This window comes from Suricata suricatta, chromosome 6 (genome assembly GCF_006229205.1).
Source record: "Suricata suricatta isolate VVHF042 chromosome 6, meerkat_22Aug2017_6uvM2_HiC, whole genome shotgun sequence".
Taxonomy (NCBI): domain Eukaryota; kingdom Metazoa; phylum Chordata; class Mammalia; order Carnivora; family Herpestidae; genus Suricata; species Suricata suricatta.
The window spans coordinates 96,213,950-96,230,140 of NC_043705.1; the positions used below are offsets into that span (position 1 = coordinate 96,213,950).

General features: G+C 38.0%; 1 protein-coding gene across 1 annotated transcript; it reads right to left on the reverse strand.

The window, feature by feature from the left end:
• Positions 1-42: 42 nt before the first annotated feature.
• Positions 43-5,923, reverse strand: CCNG1 (cyclin G1). Its single transcript, XM_029942904.1, has 7 exons — positions 5,699-5,923; positions 4,324-4,587; positions 2,370-2,623; positions 1,722-1,800; positions 1,542-1,640; positions 1,112-1,306; positions 43-388 (listed from the first exon to the last, which is right to left on the reverse strand). The coding sequence occupies exons 2-6, from the start codon at positions 4,585-4,587 to the stop codon at positions 1,115-1,117; spliced, it is 888 nt and encodes a 295-aa protein (XP_029798764.1). The 5' UTR covers positions 5,699-5,923; the 3' UTR covers positions 43-388; positions 1,112-1,114.
• Positions 5,924-16,191: the final 10,268 nt, after the last annotated feature.

Here is a 16,191-nt window from a genome sequence, read left to right on the forward strand (position 1 = left end):
GAAATGTTGGTTTTGATGTATAAGTCATAATTTAGAATTTAATTAGGTTACCACTTTTAATACCTCCTAAATACAATATACTGACCCAATCTAGAAAGTGGGATCAATGTTTGAAATGAAGATTCACAGTTTACCTTCCCAGGTCTGTTATTAACATTTCACATTTATACTCTTAGCTTTGATTTGTATGCCTCACAGATGAATTCAAATTTATTTATAATTCTACTACAGCATGTTAATTAGGTAGTTATCCCAAATCTGAGAACATCAATGCTAATCTTGTTGTGACGGTTTGAGGCTTCACAGCTTAAATCCTTTATAACATTATGGAATCCACAGCTCAGGATTGTGGAGAAAGGCTTCAGAGTATTTTGTTGTTTTAACAATCCTATTTAAAGAAAAAAAAAACCAAGTTATTAGAAGTCTACCAAACATAAATATTATCAGCTGTTAAAAATCAACTGTTCAATTGAAGATTTATTAGATGGCATGAATGTGTATTGTATCAGCGACAAGGTTTGCATTTTTTATGCATGTAACTCTTTTCCAGTGTTCCAACTGCTATAGCAATGGTATACAGCTATAGCACTGAGATACCCTGGCACTTTGCAGATTCCCATTGTGGAGACCATCTGCCATAGCTTACTTTAAGTTCAACATTCAAGTTCATACTGATTTTGCTTATAAGCCAACAGTCACAAATTAGTTCATTTATGGTTCAAAGTTTTGGTCCTGTTGTACTACTCAGGCTGTGTTAACTTTAAATGTGCCAGAACTTGAGTCTATATAAGCAAAATCAGGTAAAAAACACTGACTTAATGTTTCTTTTAAAATTCAGGTTATTAATTTTCTAAGCTGATAATTTAATGAAGTGGCTAATGTACATATCAAAGGTTGGATAATTCCTTACTCTCATGGCATTCTACCTTAAATGTAGTAAATGCCCTCAAATATTAGTTGACTAGATCAGTGACATCATTTTCTCCATTGCTATTTAAATTCCATTGTTTATTTTGAAAATAAATTCAGATTTTAATTCTTGAAATACAGAATAAAACTACAACATTAGAAGATTTTCTCAATATGGAGAATAACTGTGAACCAAATTTACCAATTAAGGGACCATTTCAGGAATTGTTGGAAGGTGGGTTATTCTGTAGTAACTATGCTTCAACTGCCGTGCAGTACGTCCAGAAACAATCCATTTCAACTTCTGCACATTTGGTTTGGAACACTTGTTTGATGAATATTCAGTTAAACACTTGGACACAAGCTCTTGCCAGAAGGTCAAATCTCTGCCATTTATCTGCACAGGAATTAAAAAAAAAAATTAGTAAAAAAACCCAAAAAAACCTCTTGTAGTATTCACAGCAATTAACTGCCATCTTCCTAACATGTATTTCCAAGTCAAATAAATTTGAGGATAAGCTACTTAGGTTTCAAACAGACACATGACATCTCATTTTACTTCAGGAGATACTACAAGTGGTTTAGTTTCTTTTACAGCTGTTAACATGATTTAGGCTATGACCTTGACATACCTTGGAATGTGTCTGAAGACATTCTATTCCTTCTGTTAACTCTACACACTTCTGTGCTTGGATCTCCAGTGCAATGATAGACAATGCCAACACAGAAGGCTAAGAGAGATAAAATTTAAAGTAAGTATCGAAAAGAAAATAGGTATATAAATAGGTTTAATCTTTTTGTGAAATATTTACCTTTGCTTTAGAAAATATGATCCTGCAGTGGCATGCCTTAAGTTGAGCTTCTAGTCTTTCAAAATTAAGGCTATTCTTCCTTTAAAAAGAAAATGAGATTAACTTTTATAGAAAATTTAAACATAGTCACAAGAGATTTTTAGAACAACAGTGACATTTTAAAGTAAAGTTTATGCACACTTATTACAGAAAATTATTTGAAGGATTCTTTTTCCTTCAGTGGTATTAACTTCTTGAAGATATCATACATGAATTTTAAATAATTTGGTTCCCCCTTCCTGAAAAATGTATCATGCCACAACTATTCAGTTTTTAATCTATTTCTACAGCTACTAAAGTTCCTTTTCCATACATCTGTTAGATGCTGACTTACTAGGTTCTATGAGTTAAACAGTCTATAAATGGGAAATGTAATAAAAAATGTAAACATGTCCTTTAATCTCAAGAATTAGCCACTGCAGTCCTTAAGAAGCTGTTGATAGCTTCTGCTATATAATGAAGTGAAACCCAAGATGCTGAAGCTGTCATTTTACTTACTTTTTTTTCTCATTTTACCTTTGATTGGAATTATCCCAAGATACTGATTATGTGCAACATCCAGAATACCATTTTGATTTCCAAATTTTTGGGCAAAACAAAGGCACACACCTTTCAATTGGCAAGTTCTCTTGAATGAGTGAATAGTAGAGTTGCAGAAATTGAAAGGCGGTAGTAGCTTTGACTTTCCAACACACCTTCTCCAGTACAATCTTTTCCATTCTCATCAGGTCTGAAACCGTGAACCTATACTGGCTTATTCGTATCAAGTCAGTTGCCAATGGGACATTCCTTTCTTCTTCTATTGATTTTACAGCCAGATAGAAGCAGCTCAGCCCAACACACCCAAGGTGTTTGGGCTGTACCTAAAAAGACAATAGCCCATGTCTTTAGCGTATTTCAATAAAACAAAACAAAACAAAAGGACAATATAGAACTCAGATCCATCATTCTAACAATGTATCCTTGAGGCATATTTTTCAACTGTGAAGGACTTAACAATAGCCAATCATACTTCAACTGTAGTCAGTCAATGCTATGAACCTACTTGGAACCAGTTTTGGAGAAACTGGACTTTCAGTGTAATGTTTGGCTTCAGCCCATACAAAATCTTTTTTTTTTCCCCCTTCCTAAAGCACTGTAGAACCATCCGCACTGTGTTCTAGTTGGGCCAAATAAATTAACTAATGCTAATTTATGCTTATGTGAGGACTGAAACACCTTTACAGCTTATGCACAAAATTTCTTTCTAGGATGTTGTGTTTTTCCAGGCTGTTTTCTTTATGTAACATGTGTAAAATAGTTTTTATATACTTTAGCACACACTGTTTACTCTCCTTGTAAAGCTTTACCCACTACCAATCTCTTGTTTATTATTTCTGCAATACCTACAATGTAACAGAGTCAAGCTTCTATCAACCCTAAACTCCAGCTTAAACTAAACTGTAAGAAGCTTTTATCAGTGTTTGTTCCCTCCTTTTCTTGGAACCACTTCAGCAACATATTTATTCCCCTTTAGGGGTTAAATTATTTTCCTTATTACACTTTGCATTGTATAATAGTTATTGGTGCAAACATTCCCATGTAAGATTATAATATTCTTAAGGGACAGATGTATATTATTAATCTGTGCAACATTTATAGATTCAAAGATAGCATCTAAAGAATAGTTTAATTAGTTTGAGCAAGTTTTTTGAATGATCCAATTCAACAAATTCCCTCTGTATATGATGTGTTGTGAAGGACTAAAGATAAGTCTCTTTCCAATTGTGTCATCTTAGTCACTAATGGGCAGTGAGAAGGCAGATGTATTTTTAACAGTTAAAGCAAGCTGGATGTCGCTTATCCAGTATAGGGAAATAATTACATAAATGCTCCTCCTTCAGAAGATACTGTCTTCTCTACTGTATGCAAAGTGATGTTGGAAATGGCCATTATAAGCAGGATCTGAATAGGTCTGGGGCTAAAACAGTTAGAACTTCATATATGACTAGAGATTAAGAAATATACTCTATTGACCAGGTGGTTGACAGTATCAAAAACAAACAAACAAACAAACAAAACACCAAAAAACCAAACTTTTCTCTTTTAAATAGGCTTCACGCCCAGCATGGTGCCCAACTTGGGGCTTGAGCAGGAGATCAAGTGGCGTACGCTTAACCGACTGAGGCACCCAGTGCCCCAAACCTCTCATTCTTAACCATAATCTAGCATTTGGCCTCTAACACATTTCTTTAAATTTAAAAACAAGAATAAATAAATGAAAATACCCAACCAAAAATTTTAAAAAACGCAACCACCTCTCAGACTGGGAGAGTCTGGAATTATTTATTAGGTTATTTTTCAATGTCAGAAGTTAAATCTAATGATGCATTATTCTTGATTATAAGGGAGAGGGAGAGTACCATCAATGCTGTAGCATACAGAATCCTCACAATGTTTTGGCTACTTGATGAAAATAAAAAAAGGTCAAGTTTATGAATATCAGCCTAAAGCTAGCTTTTCCATCTTCAAAGACACTGAACAAAATTAAGAAATACTTTGTGTAATGTTGCTTTAAACGTACCTTCATTTTGGACAGGAATCTGTCCAGTAAATTCACAGCTAGAGAAAATGTCTCCGTGTCGAAGCCAAAAAATTGAGTTAGACTAAGAAGGTCTTTTACTTCAAAGTCCCTTAGCCTTGCAGTCATTCTGAGGCCATTATCGTGTGCCGATTCGATTAGTCTCAAGCCGCAGACCTTTGGCTGACATCTCGACTCCTGTTCCAACAGGGCATTCAGCTGGTGTAGCAGTTTCTGAGAGTCAGTTGTTGTCAGTACCTCTATCATCTATATATAGAACAAGACCCAGAAAGGAGTGTAAGCAAAGCCCTTCCTGCCTTGGACTGAAAGCCAAGTGCTTTATAACACAAGTCTTCCCTCCCCCAATGCTACCAGTGAATCTAAGTTCTTGCAAAGTGCCATCGTTACCCTCCACCCCATCCTACCAGTTGGTCACATCCCAAATTGTGAGTTCCTAGAGGGTAGGAGTCCTGCCTTAAAAAAAATTGCAAATCTTCAAGAACTGCTAGTTCAAGGCATTCACTGTCAAGAGATAACTATGAATATAGATGCTGCAAGGGTGAAATTAGGTGGTAGTATGTATTCTGCCATCTATTAGCAACATGAACTGTTAAGGTTAGTTAATTTTACTTAATCCCTAGTTCCTCCTCTGTAAAGTGGGTATAAGATTGTTATTACCTACCTCACAGGCCTGTGTGGAAAAAAGAAATCACCTAGGTATAGTGCTTAGCACATCTAATAGGTACCTAATAAACACTGGACAATAATAATGAACTTACTTCTACATCTGTAAACCGAGGTAACAATATTGGTCTCCGAATGACTATTAAAATGAAACAAGATGATTCACCTAAAGTTTTGCACAGTGCTTAACGTGCAGTGCTCAATAATTGTTAACTTTTATTGGTGTCAGGAAAGGAAGCTTAAAGGGTGCTATGGGAACACGTAGTGAGAGCAGGAGGCTAATTTAGCCTGCAAAATGAACTTAACAGTTTCATTAATTTAAGAGTCGGTATTCCACAGATACTACGTCTTGGCCACAAGCTAAGCACCAATTACAAGGCTACCTTCCACACCAACTTAAAGACAGGTAGGCAGGGAGATCTTTAAAGTTGCCCAACGGGTGGGCAGATGAGGAACCACTAACTTTATGGGTCCAGCTTTTTTTGCCCTGGCAGGGTCCCTGGGACTCGCCCAACCTCGCGCGGAGGTCGGAACTGGCCCCGCCCCTCCAAGCGCGAACTAGTCTGGACTTGTTGCTAACAGCAGCGGGAGAGTTAATTGAGAAAACGTGCGCGGAACAAACTTACTACTCACCCTCGCTCCCAACCCTGCTACCCGGCTGCACCAAGAAGTCAACCCCGAAGTCCCAGCTCACCTTGACCGCGACTGCGTCTTCTCAGTGGTAACCTCCCTCCCCGGGCCTGCTCTCACCTCACCCCACGATATCAGATCCGACAAGCCCACGAGGCGAGGGGACTCGCGGTAAGAGGTGAGCGGCCCGGGGAGGGGGAGCCGTCCTGGGTGGAGGTCTCCGCAGCGCCGCTCAGACGACACTGCCCACCACAGAGTCAGCTCCGAGCCGAAAAGGCTGCGCCAGATTGCTTGAGTAATATATTGGAGGGCGGGGCTTTCCCAGGGGGCGGGGAAGGGGAAAATATCCTCCTCTGATTGGTGTAGTTCTTTTGATGGATGGCCCCAGAAGCCCAAAGAGGGCTGGTCTGTGAAGGAAGAAGCTCAGCCAATCAGCACACACTTCCCATTAGAGTCAAATTCTTCTCCCCTTGAGACCACGCCCTACTTCCTCTAAGCGTCTCTCATTGGACAATTTTCTAAAACGTCTTCAATGAAGGGGAGGTCGAACTAAATGCTGCACGCCCCGTCTCCCGGGTAAGGTCTTCTGTGGCAGCCGGATTGGCCAGGATAGCATTCCAGAATGTACTGGGAGTTTTTGTTCCCTGTGGTTTAGTAAAGTTGTTCTGCCTTCTCTTTTTAAAATTACAGTGGCTAGTTACAAAACACAAAGTAAAGCCTTGATTTTTTCATTACAGATGGAGAGGTGGTGAATTTTCTATGGCGTGGTGTATTAAATTTCATAGGTTTCTTCTTGTGAGCTTTGGAAACCAATATTTCTTGCCTTGTTTTGCTTTTTGTATAGTTTATCAAAGAATGGAGTTGGGGTAGGCAAATTCTTGGTCTTTACCAATATTCTGAATTTTATTTTTGAGCAAATTGAAAGGGAAAGTTGGTAGTTTTTTAAAAATATGAGCTTAAAATGGAAGATTGGTTGGTTGACTCTTAAGAAGAGTACATAGGGAAATAATGGTAGTAACTACGAATCTAAGTGCACAGATCCGTGTGTGAAGTGAGCCCATCCATGCCATGTTGGGGGGATAATAATTGGCCTGAAACCTTCCTTCCTGGACTCCCTTCCTCTTTCTCTCCTTCACTGTCACAGATGGGAAGGGTCTACATTAAAAGGCCTGAGGACTGGTGAGCAAGGAGTCAGTTATCAGTTCTCATGGACTGTACTAGGATGTCTCTGTTCTCATGATCTATTCTTGGTTAGTGGCTATATGGACTATGAAAAATGAAAATCTGAAAGATTTGCTGGTATCTCTGCTCTTTACAGTGTATTTTCTTGAGGCCATGCCACTGAACCAAGTCCTGAAATTGGGGCAGAGTTGTGGAGAGAAAGGGGGAGGGGAGAAAAATAACACTACAGACACAAAATTATGTTAGTTGACAAAATGCAGCCTTTCAAATGGGGAAGAGGCCATGGTCCTCCTTGGAAACAAATGTACATACTGAATATAAATGGATAACTTAAAATATTAAAAAAATACTACAGTAGTTTGTGAGTTTACAAATATACATATTTCTCTTTTGGCTTTTAGTTATAGAATCATTCACTCATATCTGTTGAATATATAATATGTGCCAGTGGAGAAAAACATGTATTGGTCCCTGTCTTTGTGGAGCATGTAGTCTTGTGGACACTATAAACACATAGACTTTGGAATAAAACTTTTTCACATCATAGGCTACTAACTACCTCTGTGGCTTTTAGCAAGTTATTAAATCACATTGGGTGTCTATCCTTTTTTCAAAAATGAGAAGTAAAATTACCCTATTCATAGGGTTATTGAGAAGATTAAAGCAAAGTAGTACATAAAGAAGTAGACAATATGACCAGGACACAATAAATACTTGCTAAATGGTAGTCTTTATTATTAAATTACTGGCATTTCTTTTGAAATGTCTTGCTTAACCATACATTTGATTGTTTTCTCTATTGTCAGATTTAGTCTTCTCAGCCTAGAATGAGAGTAGAATTATATATTTAAAACTAATAAAACTATCTAAGTTGCATGTATTATTTTCTATACCTGTTATACTTGAAATTTTCACATGACGCTTTAGGTAATATATCATTGCTTATGTAATAAAAATGTTTCACATTAGGGCCTTGTTATTTTTTTTTAATCTGCAATTCTCTACATGAAAGAAATTTTTTCAATAGCTCTAAAGAAACATTGATTAAATACAAATCAAGTCAAATGGATATTCCTTACCTTTTCTCCTTCCCCTTAACACCACTATCACTTTTTTTAAACATTTATTTATTTTTGTGAGACAGAGAGAGACAGATCATGAGCAGGGGAGGGACAGAGAGAGAGGGAGACACAGAATCGGAAGCAGGCTCCAGGCTCTGAGCTGCCAGCACTGAGCCCAACATGGGGCTTGAACCCACGAACTGTGAGACCATGACCTGAGCTGAAGTCGGACACTCAACTGACTGAGCCACTTAGGCACCACCCCCCACTGTTATTTTTATTCATAATATTAGAATGCAGTCATTTAAATAATTGAAAAGACCAAATTAGAAAAATGTGCAAATGTACCACCCAATTATGTACTCTTGTGAAAGAAAGAAAATGAGTCATTCATTAGCTATGATTTTATTTTTATTATTATTTTTTATTAAAATTTTGTAAATGTTTTATTTATTTTTGAGAGAGAGACAGCATGAGCGGGGCGTGGGAGTGAGAGAGAGAGGGAGACACAGAATCTGAAGACAGGCTTCAGGCTCTGAGCTGTCAGCACAAAGCCTGACGTGGGACTTGAACCCACGAACCATGAGATCACAATGCGAGCCAAGGTTGGACACCTAACTGACTGAGCCATCCACGCATCCCTGATTTTATTTTTAAAGATGTGTAGATTTAGTAATGAGTTTCTGTGAGGAATAATTCAAATGACTGGCCTCGAAGGTATTTTCTAGGCTCACTGGTATATGCAGCTGCCATCTTCATACTTTCTTCTCTGCACAGTTAAGTGCACCAGGAACCAAAGCTCAGAGTAATGGCCTTGAGGCTGGGCAAGAATTCCAGGCAATCACAGGAAGATTTAATCATGTTCTCTACATTTTAGACTGCAGAAGTGTCTTTGAGCAACAAAAATTATAACAGGTATAACTGTGGTTTTATGTCAAATGCTACCCTGATTCATAGGGAAATTCCTAATTGGTTCTGTTTCCATCCTGGAGATTGAAGGTTTTGCCTCACTCTCTTTGGGCTCCCTGACAAATGTCCAGAACTTTTAGATGTAGATTTTTCCATTTGTAATGAGGGACTAAGAAGTGAGGATAAAAGGGATCTCAGCTGAGTACCTTCCCCTCTGTTTCCTGATCCTTCCTGGAATGAATTATTACAGTCTCTGCTACCTCCAACTGTTCACTAGAACATCTACTCAGTCTTGTTTATATGAAGACAGCTTGCTTGGCCGTGGCTTTTTTTTTTTTTTTTTTTTTGAGTTTTTACCAACTCCTGGGATACCAGAGAAATTGTGTATCATCTGGGTGGTGGTGGGGAGGCAGGACGAAGGATACATAGAAAATAGGTTAGTAAGGTCAGGTATATCTTGCCCTTCATAGATTCTAACTACCTCACAAAAGGTAACCCCTTTCAACTAATTGGGGTTTCACTATATTCAATGAAAACCTAAACTTTGTGAAGTAACCGCTGCTTTGTAAAGGCACTGGCAGGCGGTAGGGGGAGATCTCCTGTTCTCTAGCATTTAATCCACAGACCATAGACTCTGTTGACTGCAGGGCTAGAAGCCAAGATCAGCCAATAATAAAAAGAGTTTGTGGGGCATCTGGTTGGCTCAGTTGATTGAGTGTTGGATTCTTGATTTCAGCTCAGGGATTGGACTTTCCATTGGGCTCCTTGTTGGTTTCCCTGCTGAGCCTGCTAAAGATTCCCTCTCTCTGTGTCTCTCTGTCTCTCTCTCTTTCTTTCTTTCTTCTCTGTCCCCATCCCTTGCTTTCTCCCCAACACCCTGCCTCTGTGTGCCCTCTCTTTGTCTTTCAAAAAAGTTTGTATTTGTTATAAATTCTCCCTGTTCCAGGTCATGTGCTGAACTTAGACCCATAGGATCTTACTTAGTTCTCTAAAACTCTATTATTAATTATTATTATTATTATTATTCAGAAATGAGAGATATCTTATATACTTTCTATTTACTAGCTACAACTTACTGTTTACTAAATATATTTTACACATAACTTGAATTTGGATTTAATTACATTAAAAAAGTATTTATTTTGAAACATTTCAAACTTGTTACCTACCTTTAATAGATACCAACATTTTGTCCATGTTGCCTATTTACTTTCTGTTTGACCATTCGACAGATATTTATTGAGGACTTTGGAGGTGCCAGACCATTGTATGTTGTAGTCCTGAACTAAAAACATTATAGCTTTTAGGACACCTGGATGGCTCAGGCATTAGAGCATGTGACTCTTGCTCTTGGGATAATGAATTCACGTCCCACATTGGGCATACAACTTACTTAAAAAATAAATGAATAAATAAATAAGGTTAAAAATGTCATAGTTTTGGGCCACAGGGTGTGTTCATTATTGCTCTCTGTGATAATAAGGGGATGGAAGGATAAGCTGAGTCACTGTTTTTCAGGAGCATCTCTTCTTTAGTCTGAAGGCCACACCAACGGGGTTCTCTCTGGTCTTCTGATTTGGTAGGAGTGGGTGAGAATGGGGAGGAGTAACAATTCCCTTCCTTTTTTATAATTTTTATCTATTTAAAATTTATTTTGAGAGAGAGAGAAAGCAAGGGAGAGGCAGAGAAAGAAGGAGAGAGAGAATCCCAAACAGGCTCTGCACTGTCAGCACAGACTCTGATAAAGGGCTCAATCTCATGAACCATGAAATTGTGACCTGAGCTGAAATCAAGAGTCTTAGGCTTGACTGACTGAGCCACCCAGGAGCCCCAGTAATTCCTTTCCTTATTCAGGTTTCTGCCTAGGTTGCTACCCTATCTTCCTCAAAGCATGTGTGTATACACAAACACATCTAAACAAAAGGTTTTGACAGAATTGGGGTTTGAGGTTTGGAAAATGAAACATTTCATTTGCTAATCTTGCTTTTTTCTTCCTTTGCATTGTACTAAAATAAGGTTATGAGATAGGTGAGAACTTTTGTTCTCTACGTTAGCCTTAAACCGTTTGAGGCCTTCCTTGCTTCGTGTCACTAGTTTCCTCTTTACTCTGGCCTCTTAACTCTAAGTCCTGACCTGAGCTTTGAAAGATTTAGCCAACTGAAGAGGCTGGTGCAAAGGGCATTCCAGGCAGAAGTGGCAGTATGTGGAAAGCACCGAGGAAAAAGAGAGTGAGTGGATTTCTACAAACGGGATATAGATTACTCTGGCTAAAGCTTGGAGGGAGCTGTCTAGCAATGAGATGGGGAAAAAAGCAGTTGTTCATCCTAAAGGGCCATACATACCATGTATACCATTCTTGGAGTTTTGGACTTTATAGGTTTTAGGGAACCAACCACAGAACTCAAAGAGAATGCCATAATTGGATTGTGATTTAGAATGACCACTGGGCAAGTGTGAAGGCTGGGAAGAGAGAATCAGGAGTGGAGTTGGCAAGAGTAGTTGTGAGAGCATTGCCTTAACCTAGAAAAAAAGTGACAGAATTGAACTGAGGAAGTAAGAAAGTGAGAATGGGAATGGAAAGAAGGAGATAGATAGATTCAAGGGACCTTTCAGGCTAGAGCTAATGGATGCGGAGACTGATTAGATTTGATTGGCCAGGGGATCAGGGAGAAGGAAGAGTCAGTAATAATGTTCAGATTTCTGGTTTAAGTAACAGGTTGAATGTTGATTCTATTTATGTGCTAAGATCAGGGGATACAGGAAAAAATCAAGTTTGTGGTGGAAATATTTGAGCCAGTGATGCCTGAGGATAGTGATATCCAAAAGGCACTCAGAAAAACTTTGGGTGCTGCAGATAGCTGTGGGATTCATCAGAATATTGGGGGTGATTTGAATTGTGGAAATAAATCAGTTAGGGACAAGAGATACAGGAGAGAATGTGGTAAGAAGTCAAGAGAAAGGGTTTCAAGGAGAGAGAGCGCACCAGTACTTGATGCTGTAAAGAAGTTAACATGATGTATGAACATGAAAGAAAGAAAACGAAAGCAATGAGTATATAAGCCATTCTTTCAGGGAACTTGACTGTGAGGGGTGGAAGCAAAGGGCAAAGGGTGCATGTCCCTTATTGAGAGAGATGTTTTGCTTTTCAAAGATGAGCTGGATTTTCACGCATTTAAATAATGCTTGGAAAGAGCCAGCAGAGAAAAAGAAGCATCTGACCCCTGGAACAATCTAAAGCCTCATATGACACTAGTCAGTTTACATTCGGTCAGCTCTGCTGTTGTAGAAGCTTCTAGTCAAATACTCACAGATTACAATGGAAGCGAGCATCACAGAGGAGCAGAAATTCAATGTATTTAGCATGCTTGAAGTTCTCTAAATAGATGTTTAGAAACATCACTGAAAGCTCTAGCTATGTTTATGTTTTCTATAACTGTTTAATGTTCATAATTTCCAATGTGAAATTATTTAAAGGACTCTTCTTGATTTAAAATATTCTGGCTTGTCAAGTTTAGGAGCTTTATATCAGTGTTGAAGTAAGAGTAATAAATAAAAACATGCATTTTATGTGCTCAAGTGTAGTTTAAATATGATGGAACAAAGCTTCACTTTACTTAAACCTTCTAAAATATCTAGCTTTTTGTTGGAAGTCACCCATGCATAGATTTAGCTAGAATGGAATGAAAACTTCAGGTACATTATGGAAGTTTCTATTTTTAATGAATATATGCATATATTTATATCCTGCAATCATAAATACAGTCTATGTGAGCATGAAAATACTTGGATATGATAAACAATACTGCCAAATAGCATTGATATAGATTTTTCTATAAGACATTTCCTGCCAATCCTTGCCTGGTAGAAGAACTTTCAATAATTAAAAGCCATTGATTGAGAAACTAAAGGACAGACTACATTTTGGGTCTGTTTCTCTCATTAGTTCGCAGCCTCAGTACTTCCATATTTTAACAGTCTGTCAAAAGTTGTGAGGCTTAATTGAACTAATACATGGAAAAAGAACATGTAAGAGCTCAGTAAGTATTACATATTATTATTATTTTTATCATTTTTATTCGTTTTTGAGAGACAGAGAACTAGCTGTGGAGGGGCAGAGAGAGAGAGGGAGACATAGTATCCAACTTCGACTCCAGGCTCTGAGCTGTCTGCACAGAGCCCTATGTGGGACTCAAGCCCATGAACCGTGAGATCATGACCTGAGGCAAAGTTGGATGTTTAACCAACTGAGCCACCCAGGCACCCCAGTTATTATTATTTTTAAGTAGGCTTCAGGCCAGCACAGAAGGCAGCATAAGACTTGAACTCATGACCCTGAGATCAAGCCTTGAGCTAAGATCAGAAGTCTGATGCTTAATCAACTGAGCCACCCAGGCACTCCAAGTATTAGATATTATTATCTATAGATTTAAGTAATCTTCTGAGAGATAAGTTATAACCCACAGCATTGCTGACATCAGTGACTGTGTATTTAAACTGAGCAATGTTGTCAAGACAATGCCCTTTCTTACTTACAATAATAAGTTAGTCTTCTAATTATTTTAACCTTAAAGTAGGAATTCATCTCCTAATATGCCAGATATAAGAGCTCAAAAACTGGGAGGAGTTGGCTTAGTATAAATCTTATAAACATAATCCAATATTGTAGGTTTTTCTTTAGACTTCTTTCTGGTAAGCATTTTCCTTAAGAACTTTCTGTAAGAAACTTTTCATTTATATGAAAGTGTGATGGTTCCCATCAAGAGGCAATGGCATCTTCTGTTTTAAGTAAACTTCATTGTTGACAAAGGAATTTCACATGTATTTTCTCATCCAGACTTCCTAGAATCCTTGCCAGATTTTCAGGGCAAAGATTAGGCTTTGGTTCACTAGGTTGCCATGATAAAATATCACAGTCAGAAACTTATTTTCATATAGTCCTGGAGGCTGAAACCCAAGTTCAGGGTGTCAGCAGGTTTGGACTCTCTTAAAGCCTCCCCTTGGCCTAGAGGTGGCCACCTTCTTGCTGTGTTCTTACATGGAGTTTTCTCTGTGCTCACATCTTGCTGGTGTCTCTTCCTTTTCTTATAATGACAACAGTCATACTGGTTTAGAGCCATACCCTTAGGACCTCATTTAACTTTCTCCCTTTAAAGGCCCTAGTTCTAAAAATAGTCACAGTGGAGTTAGGGCTTTAGCACATGAATTTTGAGGGGGACACAGTTTAGTTCAGAATAGATTGTGATCCATATTTTCATGGAGAGGACGGTAAGGCCAGAGATTTGTCAGGGTCACTTGGCTTCTGATTAGCTTTTCATTCTCCTGTTTTTCCCCATCACACACCTCACATTTCCTGCTGAAATTATTTCTCTAGAAACTCTTGAATTCATGTATTTATGAAATGATATTAAATTCAGGGACAAAAGAATGATGCCTGAATTTCAGGTTCAGAATTTCATTGTTTGATTGTATTTTGCTCTATTCAGCTGAATTCTGTCTTAGACTTCACTATTGTTGATTTTTAGATGGTCATTTCACAATAGCTTTGAGACTAACTTAAGAAATTAAGCACTAGCTTATTCTAATACTTCCTAGTTCACAAACCCTTCAACCCTTCAACAATAAGCACTTAAAAAAGGGAAAGAAACTATTATGAAATTGCTAGCAAGTGATGTAATGTTACAAACCCTTCTTGGGCCATGAATTAACTATTGTTGTTTCAGAATTTCATTTTTTTAAAGAGTGGAATTAATGGGGACATTTTATGGGTATCAAAACAAATTATATGTCCACTGTGTTCTCCCTTCACCTTTCTGGAGACTGGGAAATCCAACATTAAGGTGTGGCAAATTTGGTTCCTGGTAAGAGCCCTCTGTCTGGTGTACTTGTAGCCACCTTTTGGCTCTATCTTCATATAGCAGAGGGAATTGGGGGTCCCAACAGGCAGCCTCTCAATGAACTATTGGGACTTAATCAGGATAAAAAGATTCTTCACAGTGAAGGAAACAATCAACAAAACTAAAAGGCAACCAATAGAATGGGAGATTGCAAATGGCATAATTGATAAAGGGTTAGTATCTAAAATCTATAAAGAACTTATTAAACCTAACACCCAAATATATATAGATAGATAGACAGACAGACAGACAGACAGATAGATGGTAAGTCCAGTTTGGAAATGGGCAGAAGACCTGAACAGATTTTTTCCAAAGAAGACATCCAGAGGACTAACAGACACATGAAACGATGCTCAACATCACTCATCATCAGGGAAATACAAATCAAAACCACAATGAGATGCCACCTCACACCTGTCAGAATAGCTAAAATTAACAACACTGGAAGCAACAGATGTTGGTGAGGATGTGGAGAAAGGGGAACGCTCTTGCACTGTTGGTAGGAATGCAAAGTGGTGTAGCCACTCTGAAAAACAGTATGGAGGTTCCTCAGAAAGTTAAAAATAGAGCTACCCTATGATCCGGCAATTGCATTACTAGGTATTTAACCGAAGGATACAAAAATACAGATTTGAAAGGCACATGCATTCTGATGTTTATGGCAGCACTATCAACAACAGTCAAACTATGGAAAGAGCCCAAATGTTCATCAACTGAGGAATGGATAAAGAAGATATCTATATGCAATAGGATACTACTCAGCCATCAAAAAGAATGAAATCTTTCCATGGAGCTAGAGTATATTATGCTAAGTGAAATAAGTCAGGCAAAGAAAGATATATACCATATGATTTCACTAATGTATGGAATTTAAGAATCAGAACAGATGAACATATAGGAAGGAAAAAAAGAAAGAAAGGGAAGAAAACCATAACAGACTCTTAAGGATAGAGAACAAACTAAGGGTTGATGGAGAGAGGTGGGTAGGGCATGGCCTAAATGGGTGATGGGTATTAAGAAGGGTACTTATTATTATGAACACTGAATGTTATATATAAGTGACGAATCACTAAATTCTGTTCCTGAAACCAGTATTATACTATATGGTAACTAATCAGAATTTTTTTTTTTACCCACAAAGTATTTTATTTAACTTCCAAACTAAAATGACCTATTTGTATTTAGTACAAAATAAATGCACAACATTGTCTCTGATCATCACAGCTACTTGGCTGAAAGATATAATTATTCCCATTTGAAGACTAGGAAAACTGGGGCTTAGCACTTAATAACATCTCCTAAAACCCCATAGTTCTTTAGCTACAAGTTCTACAAAATACATCCTAAAACATGTTTAGCTGCAAAGTCTGCAAAATCTATTTTAAAAATTTAAAAATCTGCAAAACCTTTCTACTACTACAACTCATGGTCTCTCCCCGGGTCATTCTGCCCTTTCTTGGGCCAAAGGACTCATTCACCTCTAACAAATCTTCCAGGAGGTGCTGAGCTTC